The following is a 17,954-nucleotide window of genomic DNA, read 5'->3' on the forward strand; positions in this document are numbered from 1 at the left end:
GCCGAAGGGAGTCGCCAACAAGGTAGAGAGGGTGGAGCAAGGGGCGAGAAGAGGCACAAACGCAACAGCAGCTTTGCATAGTATGCGTGACTGATGATGAACAGCGCTCCCTGGTGGCTTCCATTGTATCCATGCACACTGTGCAAACCCCTCCTCCTCTAACCGACAGACTTCACCATCCATATTATAGATATAGATTGTTTGTTAGCTTCCAGGACCTCATAAGTCTCCTCTGAGATCACAACATAAATACATACAATACAATATAATTCTTGTTGGGAAATGTAATTTTTAAGATTGCAATATATATGTTGCTCTCTCTCCCAAGGACGCTACCCAGATGACTTTAAAGTGGCTTCCCTCAAACCACTCCTAAAAAACCCAACCTGGATCCTAAAGACCCAAATAATTTCCGCCCAATCGCCAACCTCCCCTTCATAGCAAAGGTCATGGAAAAATTAGTGAACACTCAACTCTCAGACTACTTAGAAGATAACAATCTCCTTTTCCCCTCCCAACATGGGTTCCGCAAAGCCTTTAGCACAGAATCACTCCTTATTTCCTTGACAGACTACCTCATCATGGGCCTCGACAAAGGACAATCATTTCTACTGATTCTACTGGACCTCTCGGCAGCGTTTGACACTGTCAATCACTCCATCCTCATAAATCAGCTGGCTACTATAGGAATCACTGGCGCCGCACTCAACTGGTTCAAAACCTCTCTCAGCAACAGAGGCTACAAGGTTAAAATCCAAAACAAAGAATCATCACGATACAACTCAACCGTAGGAGTCCCACAGGGTTCCTCTCTGTCCCCTACCCTCTTTAACATCTATCTCTTACCGCTATGCCAGCTCCTCTCGAGCCTCAATCTAAAACATTTTCTATATGCGGATGATATTCAGATAGTAATCCCCATCAAAGACACTTACTCGAAAACTCTAGATCACTGGGAAAACTGCTTCCAACAAATCAAACACCTCCTCACTAGTCTAAACTTAGTATTAAATTCTTCCAAAACTGAACTCCTGCTCATCTCTCCTGAGAACAGTAACTCCACTTCCACTCACCCTTGTAACCCACAATCCACGCAACTGAGAGACCTAGGAGTTTTAATTGACAATCGGTCGAATCTGAAAGCTTCCATCAACAAAACCATCAAAGACTGTTTTTACAAACTCCAAGTCTTGAAAAGGATAAGACCTCTCTTTCACTTGCAGGACTTTAGAACAATCCTCCAGGCAATAGTTTTTTCAAAGTTAGACTATTGCAATTCTATCCTACTTGGTCTCCCTTCCTCCTATACCAAACCGCTTCAGATGGTACAAAACATGGCAGCTCGAATATTAACAAACACCAGGAGAAGAGATCACATCTCCCTTATTCTAAAAAGCCTTCACTGGCTGCCTGTGCACTTCAGAATTCTCTACAAATCCATCTCCGTCATCTACAAAATCATTCATCAACATACTTCTATCGACCTGCAAATACCTCTCCTCTTTACACCATGCTTCTAGACCTACCAGAGACGCATATAGAGGATCACTCCAGGTTCCTCTAACTAAAGCCACTAGACACATCACCTTGAGAGATCGGGCTTTCTCTACCGCCGGTCCCCCGTTATGGAATTCCATCCCCCCCGACCTAAGACAGGAACCCTGCCCCCTAACCTTCAGGAAGAGACTTAAGACTTGGCTCTTTAAACAAGCTTTCCCGGACTCCAGCTAACGTCCCTCAATTTCAAGGTCTATAACACAACCAGCTCATTTAACTGTTCGTTGTAAATATTTAAATTGCTTTTAACCTTTTTCTTTTTCATTCCGCTCCCAGTTTAAGCATCCCTGTTTTTTGTAACTGCTCTCTTCCGCACCACAGTTCCTGTTTGTGTTTTCTGTTTATGCACCATCGTTTTATTGTAAACCAGCATGATGGGATTTTATCTTGAATGCCGGTATATAAAAACCTTAAATAAATAAATAAATAAATAAAAAATGTTGGAAGATGTCTATCTATTAGCACCTGTTCAGAATTGAAAATTCCAGTAAAATGTTTGCCCATTGAAGTGATCTAGATGGAACCCCCATACCCTCTAATACCAACCCTCCATCCTACAAGAAGTGCTCATTACAGGGTGGAATTCATAGCACTCACCGGTTTGGTTACTAAACTCATCTTCAGAGCAGGGGACGCAGTCAAAGCAGCAGGCAGGTTTCCCATCCAGAATGGCCTTCCGGAACCCAGGACCACAGCTCTCACTGCAGGTAGAGATGGGAGCCTTAATGGAGAGAAGTGTGAAGGGGAACAGAGCAAATTTATGTATTAATAATGAACCAAGGGACTCTCTTTTTCACACAAAAAATTATGTTATATTATTTATTTAATACTATTTATATCCCGTCTATTGAGAAACAATTGTACTAGGTGGGTTACAACATCTTAAAATCAAACAATCTTAAAATACAGCAGATAACTTTTGTGATCTTATCTTGGAATGACGGTATATAAAACACCTAAACAAACAAGCAAACAAATAAATAAATAATTATATAATTAACATACATAATACATAAAAATCTACAACAAACCTTTTATCATGCTAGCCATCAATGAGAACACACTTATTTCAGGTTAAAAATTTGCTTAAAGAAATGGGCTTTTAAATATTTTCTAAAAAGACAAATTTTGTCAATTGTACGCAATTTCTCTGGCAAAACGTTCCATAGCTTAGGCCCCATCACAGTAAAACTTCTAGATCTTGACATTTTTTTTTTAATTCTTTATTTATCAGTTTTAACTTTACAAAACCATCAATTTTGTAAATATAGAAAAAAACACAGATAGGATGGAAAAGGAAAATACCTATATTCTATAAACATTACAACATATAAGCAATAATATTTAAACTTCCATCCTTCTTAAATTTATAAATCAATATACAATAAACTTGCATGAGTTTTTAGGATCCGAAATCATAGAGAGTGTCTAATAAATGAATAATTCATTTTTTAAACAATAAGGCCGACATCTAACAACCACTTATCTTTTACGTATTAATGGGAGAGGATGTAAGGGGGGTTTTAGATGTAAGAAAACTTTTTAATTGCTGAAAAGTGAAGAATATATTGACTTCTGCTCCTTTCTTTAAGATACACTTACAAGGAAACTTTAATTTAAAACTATATCCCAACGTAATAGCCTGTTGGCGAAGGGTTAAAAATTCCCTACGCCTTTCCTGAGTGATAGGAGACAAATCAGGAAAAAGTTTTACATTTTCATTATGGAAAACGGTGGGAAACTTCCTAAAGTAATTTTTCATTATTAACTGAACATCCAGCAATGATATTAACAAAACCAATAACGTAACCCTGTATTTTACTTCTGTTGCCGAATCTTCTAAAAATTCAGTTAAATTTTCCTGTATATTTACTCTATTTGTTGTTGAAATTACTTTAGGCAAAAAGAAACATTTATTTATAGCAGGTCAATTTTCTTCCTCAAAACAAAGGACTTCCTTCATAAATCTCTTTAAAGAAATATATGGGTTTTCACCCAAAACTCGTGGAAAATTTAAAATCCTTATGTTTAAGTGTCTAGAGGCATTTTCTAATGTTTCCACTCTTCTTGCAGTGAATTGGTTATCTTTAACCACTGCAGCTTTAACCTTTACATTTTCTTGCTCCTTTCCTCCAGTTTCACAATTTTCCTTGAAACTTGATCAAGTTTCTTCTGAAATTCAGACAAATTTTGGGAGCCTTGAGATGCCAATAACTCCACTTTTTCACTTAGTTGATTTACAGCAGATACAACCCCCACCATCAGGTCCCATAATGCAGCCATAGTCACAGTCTCGGGGCGGTCTGGGATTTTCAGGGGTTTAAACGCTTGGGCAGTTTCTTGTGGTAATGGCAGGAAAATATCCACTGGACTTACCCAGCTACCCCTTCTCCCTGCCCGCATCCAGATATTCCGGCGCTGGCACTCACTTCTCCTGGGACGACCAAGTTTGTAGAAAATGCTTGAAAAGCTGCGGTCAGCGTTGGCGTCTCTGCCTGTAACCCAGAAGGAGTTCCCACTTTCAGCGCGTCGGGTTGAAACACCAGCCCCGTTCCTTGTGTCAGTGCTGCTCTTTGCTCTGGACTCAGGGTAGTCTCTTCCGGAACGGAATCCTCTCTCTCAGACCGCCGCTCCAAGGGCTCCTCGACTCCTGGTACATCTATGGTTGAGGAGATAAGGAACCAGGTAATCTCCTGTTGTAGTACCGATATCAGTGGGGGTGTCGAGGGGTAAACTCTGACTTTACCCTTCCTTTTAAGTGGCAAATTAGGAAATTAAAGCAGCTTTTCTCGAGAAAAAACAGGAGCGCCTCGGCGCCAGCTCTTAACGTGCCGCCATCTTGGATCCCAGGACTTTGATCTTGACATATTTAATTTTACTTCCTTTGCTGGAGGGATTACCAGCAGCTTCCTATCACTGGATTGCAAAGAACGAGCAGGAATGTAGTATTTCAAAAGATAAGAACATAAGAACATAAGAAATTGCCATGTGTGATGAGTTGAGCCAGAGTGGAGTCTCTGTGCTGTAAAACTTTGAGGTGTTTTCCTCAATGGGACGGTTACTTTGCAGGAAGGAAACTACATTTCCCAGATGCCCCGGTAGTCGGCCTAAGGAAGGGTTGGGGGCAGGGAAACACAGAGGCGCTTCCTTCCTAGGGAGGGGCACTCTATCTGGACATAAAGAGAGTAGCCCTCCAAAGAGAGAGGGAGAGGAGAGCTGGAGGGAAGGCAAGTAAGATCCAAAGCCTGAGGCTGGGGGATGGTGCCCAGGTAGACCTTTTCCACTAAAAGCTAAGTCAGCTCTAACAAATGGTTTTAGGACTGCACAAGCCCGGGGAGCTTGTAGCAGGGAAAAGAGTTGTTTTACTTAATTAAGGCAGCTGGAGGAAAAGAGGTAATTAGGACCTGGCAGCTGGCCTAAGGAGTCGTTCCTGCAGGGGGGGAGGTTTCAGTACTATGTTATACTTGGGGGATGAAGAATGTACTGGGGGAAAAACCTACTTGGCCCACATGTTGTGCAGGGGAAAGTATGCTAGAAACTCAGAGTGAGAAGCTTGGTTGGTAATGCTTGTTAAGTTGAGTGTTTTGCCTTTCTGTGGAGTTTGATTTAATTAATAAACTTCAATACATAAGAAGCTTCTGCCTGAATGTAATATGTTATGTTAAAGGGCTGCCAGGGAGGTGACCCTTACTCTAGTGGAGAATGAGGGAAGTTTGGTCTCAGGGGCCTAGTTGTAAGAGGGCCTTCCCTTACAAGTGGTGCTGACCCATAGCCTCCTTGCCTCATGGTTATCCTCTACTCCTGTCTCGCGGGAGAAACTTCAGGAAGGGATCTGCTATAAAGGACTTTGTGGAAGCAGTCCTTGATAATTAGCCCCGAGCCTGAAGTCACCGCTGAGGACCTGCCACCAGGGGCGCCATCATTGCCACACATGCTGGGTCAGACCAAGGGTCCATCAAGCCCAGCATCCTGTTTCCAACAGAGGCCAAACCAGGCCACAAGAACCTGGCAATTAACCAAACACCAAGAAGATCCCATGTCACTGATGCAATTAATAGCAGCGGCTATTCCCTAAGTAAACTTGATTAATAGCAGTTAATGGACCTCTCTTCCAAGAACTTATCCAAACCTTTTTTGAACCCAGCTACACTAACTGCACTAACCACATCCTCTGGCAACAAATTCCAGAGCTTTATTGTGCGTTGAGTGAAAAAGAATTTTCTCCGATTAGTCTTAAATGTGCTACTTGCTAACTTCATGGAATGCCCCCTAGTCCTTCTATTATTCGAAAGTGTAAATAACCGAGTCACATCTACTCATTCAAGACCTCTCATGATCTTAAAGACCTCTATCATATCCCCCTCAGCCGTCTCTTCTCCAAGCTGAAAAGCCCTAACCTCTTCAGCTTTTCCTCATAGGGGAGCTGTTCCATCCCCTTTATCATTTTGGTTGCCCTTCTCTGTACCTTCTCCATTGCAACTATATCTTTTTTGAGATAAGGCGACCAGAATAGTACACAGTATTCAAGGTGTGGTCTCACCATGGAGCGATATAGAGGCATTATGACATTTTCCGTTTTATTAACCATTCCCTTCCTAATAATTCCTAACATTCTATTTGCTTTTTTGACTGCTGCAGCACACTGAGCCGACGATTTCAATGTATTATCTACTATCACGCCTAGATCTCTTTCTTGGGTGGTAACTCCTAATATGGAACCTAACATTGTGAAACTACAGCAAGGGTTATTTTTCCCTATATGCAACACCTTGCACTTGTCCACTTTAAATTTCATCTGCCATTTGGATGCCCAATCTTCCCGTCTTGCAAGGTCCTCCTGTAATGTATCACAGTCTGCTTGTGATTTAACTACTCTGAATAATTTTGTATCATCCGCAAATTTGATAACGTCACTCGTCGTATTCCTTTCCAGATCATTTATATATATATTGAAAAGCACCAGTCCAAGTACAGATCCCTGAGGCACTCCACTGTTTACCCTTTTCCACTGGGAAAATTGACCATTTAGTCCTACTCTCTGTTTCCTGTCTTTTAACCAGTTTGTAATCCACGAAAGGACATCGCCTCCTATCCCATGACTTTTTAGGTTTCGTAGAAGCCTCTCATGAGGGACTTTGTCAAATGCCTTCTGAAAATCCAAATACACTACATCTACCGGTTCACCTTTATCCACATGTTTTTTAACCCCTTCAAAAAAATGAAGCAGTTTTGTAAGGCAAGACTTCCCTTGGGTAAATCCATGTTGACTGTGTTCCATTAAATCATGTCTTTCAATATGCTCTACAATTTTGATCTTGAGGATAGTTTCCACTATTTTTCCCGGCACTGAAGTTAGGCTCACTGGTCTATAGTTACCCGGATCGCCCCTGGAGCCTTTTTTAAATATTGGGGTTACATTGGCCACCCTCCAGTCTTCAGGTACAATGGATGATTTTAATGATAGGTTACAAATTTTAACTAATAGGTCAGAAATTTCATTTTTGAGTTCCTTTAGTACCCTAGGATGCATACCATCTGGTCCAGGTGACTTGCTACTCTTTAGTTTGTCAATCTGGCCTACTACATCTTCCAGGTTGACAGTGAATTCGTTCAGTTCGTCCGACTCATCACCCCTGAAAACCATCTCTGGAACTGGTATCTCCCCAACATCCTCATTAGTAAACACAGAAGCAAAGAATTCATTTAGTCTTTCTGCAATGGCCATATCTTCCCTAAGAGCCCCTTTAACCCCTCGGTCATCTAATGGTCCAACCAACTTCCTCACAGGTTTCTTGCTTTGGATTTTTTTTAAAAAGTTTTTATTATGAGTTTTTGCCTCTATGGCCAACTTCATTTCAAATTCTCTCTTTGCCTGTTTTATCAATGTTTTACACTTAACTTGACAATGCTTATGTTTTATCCTATTTTCTTCAGATGGATCCTTCTTCCAATTTTTGAAGGATGATTTTTTGGCTAAAATAGCCTCTTTCACCTCACCTTTTAACCATGATGGTAATCGTTTTGCCTTCCTTCCACCTTTCTTAATGCGTGGAATACATATGGACTGTGCCTCTAGGATTGTATTTTTAAACAATGTCCAAGCCTGTTGAACACTTTTAACCTTTGCAGCTGCACCTTTCAGTTTTTTTCTGACTATTTTCCTCATTTTATCAAAGTTTCCCTTTTGAAAGTTTAGTGTTAGAGCTGCATATTTACTTATTGTCCCCCTTCCAGTTATTAGTTTAAATTTGATCATGTTACGATCACTGTTGCCAAGTGGCCCCACCACCGTTACCTCTCTCACCAAATCCTGTGTTCCACTAAGATTTGCTAAATAAGGCCGGGATTCATCATTCTTCGCATAATGATGAATCCTGCGAAAACGGGGGGGGGGGGGGCGGGCCTGCGAAAGCCTGCTGCCTTCGCACCACGGCAGTTCGCCAGATGCAGGCTTTCGCACTGAATAGCACCACTGTTCCGACTCTGAGCCTCGTTCTGGACGAGAGTCTCCCTAGCGCGAGTGTGCGCTTTTTCCTGAGACTTAAAGGGGCCGTGATGCGCTAGGGCTTCCGGACTCCCTTTGATGATGTCACTTCCTCTGGAGTATTTCATGCAAGCTCTTGCAATCAGAGCTTGCCTTTGCAACTGGCTTCCTCCATAGTTGTCTGGGCTCCTGCTACTGTGCCTGTCTCTAAGGATCCTGTCGTTTGTCCGCTGCCTGACCTCGACCTCTGCTTATTCTTCGCCCACGTCTGACCTTCGGAATCTGACCTTTGCTGATTGACCATGCTTATCCTCCAGTCCTGTTCCGTCACCCTGTTGTCTCATCCCCTGTCTGTTCCTGCACTCCCCCAGGTAGTACCTTTGGACTGACTCTTGGTGCTGACCCTGGCTTGCTTCTTGATCCGCCTCTCTGCCTGCTGCCTGCCTGTGACCTCTGCCTGTTCCTCGACTCGCCTGCCTGCTGCCTGCCTCCTGTCTTCGGCCTCTCTGTGACTTTGTCTGACCTCCGGTATCTGATCTCTGCCCTGTTGATCATCCTTCGGTGTTGCGTTCGTGCCTCTTCTCGCCCCATGCTCCACCCTCTCTACCTTGTTGGCGACTCCCTTTGACTCTGATGGACAGATGCAGCCGCGGCTTCTCCCTGCATTTTGGTCCCGGTGTCCCTGGGCTGGCTTGATGCTATGGATCCACCATGTTCCTGATGATGTAAGGGCGCGCACACGCGCTCCAGACTTTGTACCAGCAAGGGCGCAAACCTCGGGGGTGTCCCTCCATAATGATATCATCCTTTACCACTTTAAAAGGTCTTTATTTGCTAACTTCTAATGAGTTAGCAAGGAACTCCTCTGGACTTGCTTTGGCAGTCCACGCTACTTGCAACAAGGAACTCCAACAGGCTAGATTCGGCAGTCCACGATACTTGCAACAACGATCCGAGTCAGCGAGGGGAATCCTTCTCCACTGCTCAGCCTTTTCAAGCTTACCAGGAGTATCTGCTCCACGGGGGCTTCGTTCTCTCTTATTGATTTCAGATTGCCAAGACGGGATCCGGTACTCGCTCCTCGAGAGCCTACGTCCCTGGATACTCAGAAGACTCCTCATTGCCTGGAGGCGATCGCGGACATGAACACAGTGAGTTCTATTGTACATAAGAATCGGTGCTTGCTCCACGAGGACCTACATTCCTATAGCTCTGAAGACTCCCTTCCGTCCAAGACGTTATCGCAGGTATGGAGATCGTGAGTTACATTGGCAAGATTGCAGATAGTAACCGGTACTCGCTCCACGAGGGCCCATGTTCCTAGAATCCTTTACAGACTTTCTTCTACGATAGAATCCATCTCATAGACAGCTATTGTGAGTTCTTATTACAGACTGTTTATAGGAGCCATTGCTCGCCTATGGCTCCTGTTCCTGAATATACTGAAGACTCTCTGTGGCATAGAGACCATTGTAGACATCTACTATTGTGAGTGTACCATCTTGTATCCAGTATACCCTGTCTACTCACGACTTCTAGTCTCTCTCTACAGCTCAGCGACCCAGAGATTATATTCCAGTATCAGAAGGACTTCAGCCCTGCCGATCACCTCGACTCACTACTGCCACCACTGGTGGTTCAGCTTCCAGCCTAATAAAGAACTATTTGTGTTTATCTCATATTCTAGCCTAGCCTGTGGTTCCTCTCAGGATCTCCTCCTGGGGGAACTGTCATCTGCCATCGGCCCAGGGATTCACCATTTCCTCCTAGTGGTCATTTCTTATACTACAATCACTCTGTGGGAGCCAACCACTACCAAACACTACCACCGCTTACGGAAGTATTATATAGAAAGCTACCTTCTCTTTCTATGGGACTTGCCAGCAGCCTATATATATAACAGATTGCTATTCTGTAGCGGAGGCATGATAGATTGCTATCTCTGTAGCGAAGTGCAATATACCTATTGTTAGCCTCTCTCCTCAGAAGAGTATCATTAAACAGATTGTCAACTCCTCTTCCCTGGGAGTTGCTCCATAACAGATTACTACCTCCTTCCTTACAGCAGCATCTAACAGCAGTTCGCTAACAGATTACTACCTCCGCCCTCCTGGCAAGGTAAGCACTACAGATAGCTAACTCTTCACCTCTGGAGGAGCAGATCATGTCATATTACTAACTCCTCCCCCTTTCAGGAGAAAAGCAGAATAGATTGCTAACTCCGCCCTCCTAGCGGGATGAGCGATACAGATAGCTAACTCCTCCCCTCTGGAGGAGGAGAGCGGAGCAGATTGCTAACTCCAGTGAATCCGGCTCTCAAATATGAAATATTAACTCCAGTGAATACGGATGACAAATATGAAATATTAACTGCAGTGAATCCGGCTGACAAATATGAAACACTAACTCAAGTGAATTCGGCTGACAAATATGAAACACTAACTTCAGTGAATCTGGCTTAAGTTTGTTACCTTTAACTTCAGAGAATTCTACCTTCAAGAAAAGAATTGGAGAAGCCTAAACTTGAAGCCAGCTTTCAAGAAAGAATTGGAAAAGCAGAACTCCTGGGAATTCTGCTGAAGGTATTGGATGTTTGTAGCCCATGGAACCGGCTCACCTTTCTGCCTTGCAGGCTATACCGGGCCTGGCTCAATGCCTTTCAGGACAGCAACAAACCCTGGAGAAACTTACTGCAGCCTTTCACCAGCTTCATACACAGAAGGCACAAAGCACAGCTTCTATACAAGAAAACCAGTTATCAGAGATATCTTTAAAAGCAGCTGTTCCACTGGCGGCGCCTATTCGATTCTCTGGAGAACTACAGAAGACTTGAGGCTTCCTGAACCAGTGCAGCTTACACTTCACTCTACAACCTTCATTGTTTCCCACAAATCTCTCCAAGACCAGCTACATTCTGTCCTATTTGGATGGGAGAGCCTTGTCGTGGGCTTCTACATTGTGGGAACACAAGGACCCTATCTTGCAGGACATAGAAGGATTTATGGACTTGTTTAAATCAGTCTTTGATGACCCTGCTCGTATGTCTGTTGCTGGATTTGCTTTGGTGGACTTAGAGCAAGGTAACAGATCCCTGGCGGAATTTGCCATTGAATTTAAAACTCTAGCAGCAGAGCTATGCTGGGACCCCAGATGTTTGAAGACACTCTTTTGCAGAGGCCTGAACACTCGCATAAAGGAAGAGTTGGCTGCTCGTCAGACACCTGACTCGCTGGAAGAATTGATATCCTTAGCCACTCGGATTGACTGGCGGCTCCGAGACAATGTGAAGGAATCCGGCCTAAGATGTTTCCTGGGTAAAAACCTACCAGTGCTTCTGCACGAACAAGGGGATCAGCACCTCCTGCTGTGGAGAAGAAGGAACCGAAGGAATCTGGTCATGGTCACTTGACGTCTAAAGAGAGAAGATATAGAAGGAAGAATGGCCTGTGCATGTACTGTGGTCAGCCAGGCCATGATGTTTCTGTTTGCCCTAGTCGTCCGGAAAACGGACAAGCCTGAGTCCCGCGGGAGGACTGTTCTTGGGCTATACAGTAATATCTCCTCCACTCTCTCGTCCAGTCTCAATGAACCCTGAACCAGTGACGGTTCGAACCTCTGCCCTGAAGGACTCAGGGGCAGGAGACAACTGAGACAACTGAGACAACTGAAGAGAGTGCCTTGGACCCAGGGGCAGGAGACAACTGAGACAACTGAAGAGAGTGCCTTGGTATGCTCTTCTCATTGGCAGGAGACCAATGAGAAGAGCATACCAAGGCACTCTCTTCATCCCTCAAGCTAGAACGTCTCTAAGGAACAGGGCCTTTTCTACCGCAGGACCCACTCAATGGAACAATCTCCCACCGGACCTCAGACAGGAGCCTTGCCCAATATCCTTCAAGAAAAAACTAAAAACATGGTTACTCAACCTTGCATTTCCGGAATCCGCATTTTAGCTAATCACATTCTCTCTATATTGCAGCTCATCCCTGCTCATTTCTCTTCACAAATTTGGTTTGGTGGTTTAAGTTCTCTCTCATATCTCACTTTTTTTCACTAACCCATGGTCCCTTTTAAGAGACCCTCAGATACCCCTTAGTCTTATACTGCTTGTCTTTCCTCTATTCCTAGCCCTCTGCTTATCATCTTATTTTTTACCCTAATAGATCCATTCCCAACTCATTGGATCGATCGCTTTTATGACATTTATGACTATGTAATTCAAATTGTTTTCCTGGTCAGTTAAATTTATAACTATGTTGCCCAGTTTATTATACTGTATGTTCTTGGTTCTATGTATCGCCTTACTGGCAGTTTTTTGTTCCTTGTAAACCGGTTTGATTTGTATCTAATGCAAGAAGATCAGTATATAAAAACAAATAAATAAATAAATAAACTACCATCTCAGATGTTTTGTGGAATACCTGAGGAGTCCATGTGGTAAATTTGAAGATCCAATATTATATCACACTATGAAGTGGGCCTTGGACGATTCTTTTCACCACCTCTTCTTTTGAGGATCTTATCAACATCACCAGCAGTCTTTCTATTTCCTGCTGGTAGTCATAGCGGTTGCTATGCACGCCATAGCTAGGTGGCGCTCTTCATCTACAATGTCTTCTTGGATTACAAATTTGAGAACATTTCTACATTCTACCTACTTGGAAGCCGTGCTGAAGGACTACAGCACTGTTGATTCCAAAGTAGAAGTTATCTCTACCTCTCAAGTTGTGTTGGTCCATGTTCCTAGAATCCTTTACAGACTTTCTTCTATGCTAGAAGCCATTTCATATACAGCTATTGTGAGTTCTTATTACAGACTGTTTATAGGAACAAGTTCTCGCCTATGGCTCCTGTTCCTGAATATACTGAAGACTCTCTGTGGCATAGAGACCATTGCAGTCATCTACTATTGTGAGTGTACCATCTTGTATCCAGTATACCCTGTCTACTCACGACTTCTAGTCTCTCTCTACAGCTCAGCGACCCAGAGATTATATTCCAGTATCAGAAGGACTTCAGCCCTGCCGAACACCTCGACTCACTACTGCCACCACTGGTTGTTCAGCTTCCAGCCTAATAAAGAACTATTTGTGTTTTTCTCATATTCTAGCCTAGCTGTTGGTTCCTCTCAGGATCTCCTCCTGGGGGCACTGTCATCTGCCATCGGCCCAGAGATTCACCATTTCCTCCTAGTGGTCATTTCTTATACTACAGTCACTCTGTGGGAGCCAACCACTACCGACCACTACCACCACTTACAGAAGTATTATATAGAAAGCTACCTTCTCTTTCTATGGGACTTGCCAGCAGCCTATATATAGAACAGATTGCTACTCCGTAGCGGAGTCATGATAGATTGCTATCTCTGTAGCAAAGTACAATCTACCTATTGTCAGCCTCCCTCCTCAGAAGAGTATCATTGAACAGATTGTCAACTCCTCTTCTCTGGGAGTTGCCCCATAACAGATTACTACCTCCTTCCTTTCAGGAGCATCTAACAGCAGTTTGCTAACAGATTACTACCTCTGTCCTCCTGGCAAGGTAAGCTCCACAGATAGCTAACTCCTCCCCTCTGGAGGAGGAGAGCAGAAAATTCGGACTGGCCTCTGGACTCTGATCTCTAGTCTTAAACCTGATCATGCTCCTCACCTGTCTGTGGGCACGCCGGACTTCCACTTCTCTAGGAGACATTGCGAGGCCCACCTAAGTCCAAGCAGCCCGGGTCCCTACAGGCTCCTCGCGGGGGGACCTTGGGCTTCCAGTGGTGAAGCACTTCTCTGCCTCTATCTCCCTCCATGCTCTGCCCCCTTTGGACAGTCCCAGTACTACAACAGGACCAAAGGTCCACGCCCGAGCGCAACAGGTTGCAAAGGCCATGGACTTGGCGGAGTCTCCTGCCTTACAGGCCATCCTGGGCCTGGCTTCTAAAGTTCAAGAACATCAATGATGTGTTGAAGATCTCTCCGCTTCTCTGGAACGCCTACATACCCAATTGGATCAAGTGGTAGTGGATATGAATCACCTGGCTACTCGACAGGACTTCCTGAACCGGTTGAATGTTCCATTACAGCCTTCGGCGATACCTGCGCCAACTCTTGACCCAGGGCGGTCACCCATTTCCTTACCTACACCGCCTCGTTACACAGGTGACTTTAAACAATGTCGTGGGTTTCTGAACCAGTGCCAAATGCACTTCACTCTACAGTCTACCCTTTTTCCCAAAGACCGGGTCAAGGCCACATTCATTTTGTCTCTCCTGGAGAGTAAGGCCCTGGTTTGGGCCTCCCCGCTTTGGGAAAGTTCCGACCCTCTTCTGGCCAGCCTCCCACAATTCGTGTCCGCCTTCAGACAAGTCTTTGATGAAACTGGCAGACTTCCCACGATGGGCTCCGACCTGTTACAATTAAAACAAGGGAATCGTTCCTTATCTGAGTATGCCATTGAGTTTCGCACCTTGGCCACGGAACTCAACTGGCAAGGGAATAGCCTACATGCTATCTTCTTGCAAGGATTGGCACCCAGATTAAAAGACGAACTCGAGAGATTCCTGTGTCTCTCAAGGAATTAATTGATCTCGTAGAGAAGTGGAGAAGAGACGACTGAGGGGGGATATGATAGAGGTGTTTAAAATCATGAGAGGTCTAGAACGGGTAGATGTGAATCGGTTATTTACTCTTTCGGATAGTAGAAAGACTAGGGGGCACTCCATGAAGTTAGCATGGGGCACATTTAAAACTAATCGGAGAAAGTTCTTTTTTACTCAACGCACAATTAAACTCTGGAATTTGTTGCCAGAGAATGTGGTTAGTGCAGTTAGTATAGCCGTGTTTAAAAAAGGATTGGATAAGTTCTTGGAGGAGAAGTCCATTACCTGCTATTAAGTTCACTTAGAGAATAGCCACTGCCATTAGCAATGGTTACATGGAATAGACTTAGTTTTTGGGTACTTGCCAGGTTCTTATGGCCTGGATTGGCCACTGTTGGAAACAGGATGCTGGGCTTGATGGACCCTTGGTCTGACCCAGTATGGCATTTTCTTATGTTCTTATGTTCGTAGGAAAATTGGACTGATGACGTCAAGAGCGGGTCCAAGAGAACCAACTCAATCTGAAGAACCCTCGAGGACATCTTTCTCCACTGTTGAAAACCAGTTCCTGACTGCAGAGAACACTGAAGAACCAATGCAAATCAGTCGCGCCCATCTATCAGAAGCAGAGAAATCCCGCCGTCGCCAACTGGGCCTGTGCCTCTATTACGGAGATCAGGGCCACCATAGTCTTCGCTGCCCTGCGAAGAGAGAACCTTCTTCCCGCCAGGGAATCACAGGGTCAATACCCCTCCGTCTCACTATGACCTCACCATTGCTTCTTTTATCAACTTCAGGTTTAATACTCAGGCTCTAGTGGATTCTGGAGCTAGGGCCAACTTTATTCAATAGAGTTTAATAGACCAGTAACAGGTTCCTACTAAAGGATTATCGTCACCAATGGCTCTCTCATTGGGTTATGGTGACTCTTTTCCCGGAGCAGTGACCCAGACATCTCTACCACTTACATTAAGTGTTGGCCAAGATCACACAGAACTCATCTCCTTCTATGTCCTTCCCACAGCAGTTAATCCAGTTATTCTGGGCCTTCCATGGCTACAAAAACATCAACCCCAGTTTGATTGGGTCACAGCTGAACTCATCCAGTGGGGACCTCAATGTCCTGAGTCTTGCCTAGACCCGATTGAAGCCGCTCTTACCAACTCCTGCTCTTACCCAAAGAATCAGAAGACCCTGGAGACGAATCGACGTGAAACCTTTATCAGGACACATAAACAAGCTGTAGCGGGTCCTTTACCTCTCTTATCTTCCAAGAAAGACAAGGTCCGAGAGCTTCAAACCCTTCTACGACCAGAGATGGAGAAGCATTGCCTATCTCCAGATATAACCAGAACTCCGAGTAATTTGAGAAAACCTTTTCTCCCATATTCTGGGGAATCTCAAGCGAAAGGCCCCCATGATCTCAAGGAGAATGGGCATCCCACGCCACAAGCCTCTCTTAAGGGGGGCCTTAAGGAGGGGGTACTGTGACGAAGTCCGGCCACGGAACCCGTGGCTGGCTCTTCTCACCATGTGCTCTCTGTCCGGGCGACCACCTCTCGCTGCGCGGCACGGTGGGGACGTCGTCGTCATTTACCTCCGGTCCTCACGCGGTCCTCCCGACTCCGAGCCCCGTTCCGGCCGAGAGTCTCCCTAGAGTGCGCGCGCGTGCCCTTTCCCGAGACTTAAAGGGGCCGCAACGTGCTAGGGCTTCCAGGCTCCCTTTGATTTTGTCACTCCCTTGGGAGTATTTAAGGCAAGCTCTTGCAATCAGAGCTTGCCTTTGCAACTGGCTTCTTCCATAGTTGTCTGGGCTCCTGCTACTCTGCCTGTCTCTAAGGATCCTGTCGTTTGACTGCTGCCTGATCTTGACCTCAGCTTGTTCTTCGACCATGCTTGACCGCTGCCTGATCTTGACCTCTGCTTGTTCTTTGACCACACTTGACCGCCGCCTGACCTCGACCTCTGCTTATTCTTCGACCATGTCTGACTTCCGGAACCCGACCTTTGCTGCTTGACCATGCTTATCCTCCAGTCCTATTCCATCGCCCTGTTGTCTCATCGCCTGTCGGTTCCTGTACTCCCCAAGGTAGTACATTTGGACTAGCTGTATGGCCGTATGGCCGGCGCCATTTTGCAATACGGCAATACGGCCATATGGCCGGCGCCATTTTGCAATACGGCAACGAGTGCAGGAGGTCGCTCCCGGACCCCCGCTGGACTTTTGGCAAGTCTTGTGGGGGTCAGGAGGCCCCCCCAAGCTGGAAAAAAGTCCCTGGGGGTCCAGCGGGGGTCCGGGAGCGATCTCCTGCGCTCGTGACGTCGGGGGACAGGAACCAAAATGGCGCTGGCGCTACCTTTGCCCTGTCATATGACAGGGCAAAGGTAGCGCCGGCGCCATTTCTATTAACGCAGCCTTGGCCCGAGAGTGGAAGATCACACCGGGACCCCCCCACTGGACCCCAGGTAATTTAAAACATTTTGGGGGGGTTCGGGAGGGTGGGGGATTTATTTTAAAGGGTCGGGGTGGGTTTTAAGGTTGTTTTAGTGTGCCGGTTTTCCCGCCCTCCACGGATTTACGATTTAAACGATTTAAAAACAAAACAAAACCGCGATGATCAGATTCCCTCCCCCCCCAGCCAAAATCGATCGTTAAGACGATCGATCACACGATTCACATCTCTAATAATTACACAATGTTGGGTTCCATATTAGGTTCTACAACCCAAGAAAGAGATCTAGGTGTCATAGTGGATAACACATTGAAATCATCGGTACAGTGTGCTGCGGCAGTCAAAAAAGCAAACAGAATGTTGGGAATTACTAGAAAGGGAATGGTGAATAAAACGGAAAATGTCATAATGCGTCTGTATTGCTCCATGGTAAGACCGCACCTTGAATACTGTGTACAATTCTGGTCGCCGCATCTCAAAAAAGATATAATTACGATGGAGAAAGTACAGAGAAGAGCTACCAAAATGATAAGGGAAATGGAACAGCTCTCCTATGAGGAAAGACTAAAGAGGTTAGGACTTTTCAGCTTGGAGAAGAGACGACTGAGGGGGGATATGATAGAGGTGTTTAAAATCATGAGAGGTCTAGAACGGGTAGATGTGAATCGGTTATTTACTCTTTCGGATAGTAGAAAGACTAGGGGGCACTCCATGAAGTTAGCATGGGGCACATTTAAAACTAATCGTAGAAAGTTATTTTCTACTCAACTCACAATTAAACTCTGGAATTTGTTGCCAGAGAATGTGGTTCGTGCAGTTAGTATAGCTGTGTTTAAAAAAGGATTGGATAAGTTCTTGGAGGAGAAGTCCATTA

The 17,954-nt window shown here is 45.0% G+C and overlaps 1 protein-coding gene across 1 annotated transcript in view; it reads right to left on the reverse strand.

Annotated features, from left to right (window-relative positions):
- LOC115081105 (extracellular calcium-sensing receptor-like) overlaps positions 1-17,954 on the reverse strand; it is a 93,871-nt gene that overhangs the window by 36,098 nt on the left and 39,819 nt on the right. Inside the window, exon 4 of the mRNA XM_029585618.1 lies at positions 2,155-2,278. Coding sequence (XP_029441478.1) covers positions 2,155-2,278 — 124 coding nt within the window. The remainder of the gene's footprint in view (positions 1-2,154; positions 2,279-17,954) is intronic.

Source organism: Rhinatrema bivittatum, chromosome 19 (assembly GCF_901001135.1).
Source record: "Rhinatrema bivittatum chromosome 19, aRhiBiv1.1, whole genome shotgun sequence".
Classification (NCBI taxonomy): Eukaryota; Metazoa; Chordata; class Amphibia; order Gymnophiona; family Rhinatrematidae; genus Rhinatrema; species Rhinatrema bivittatum.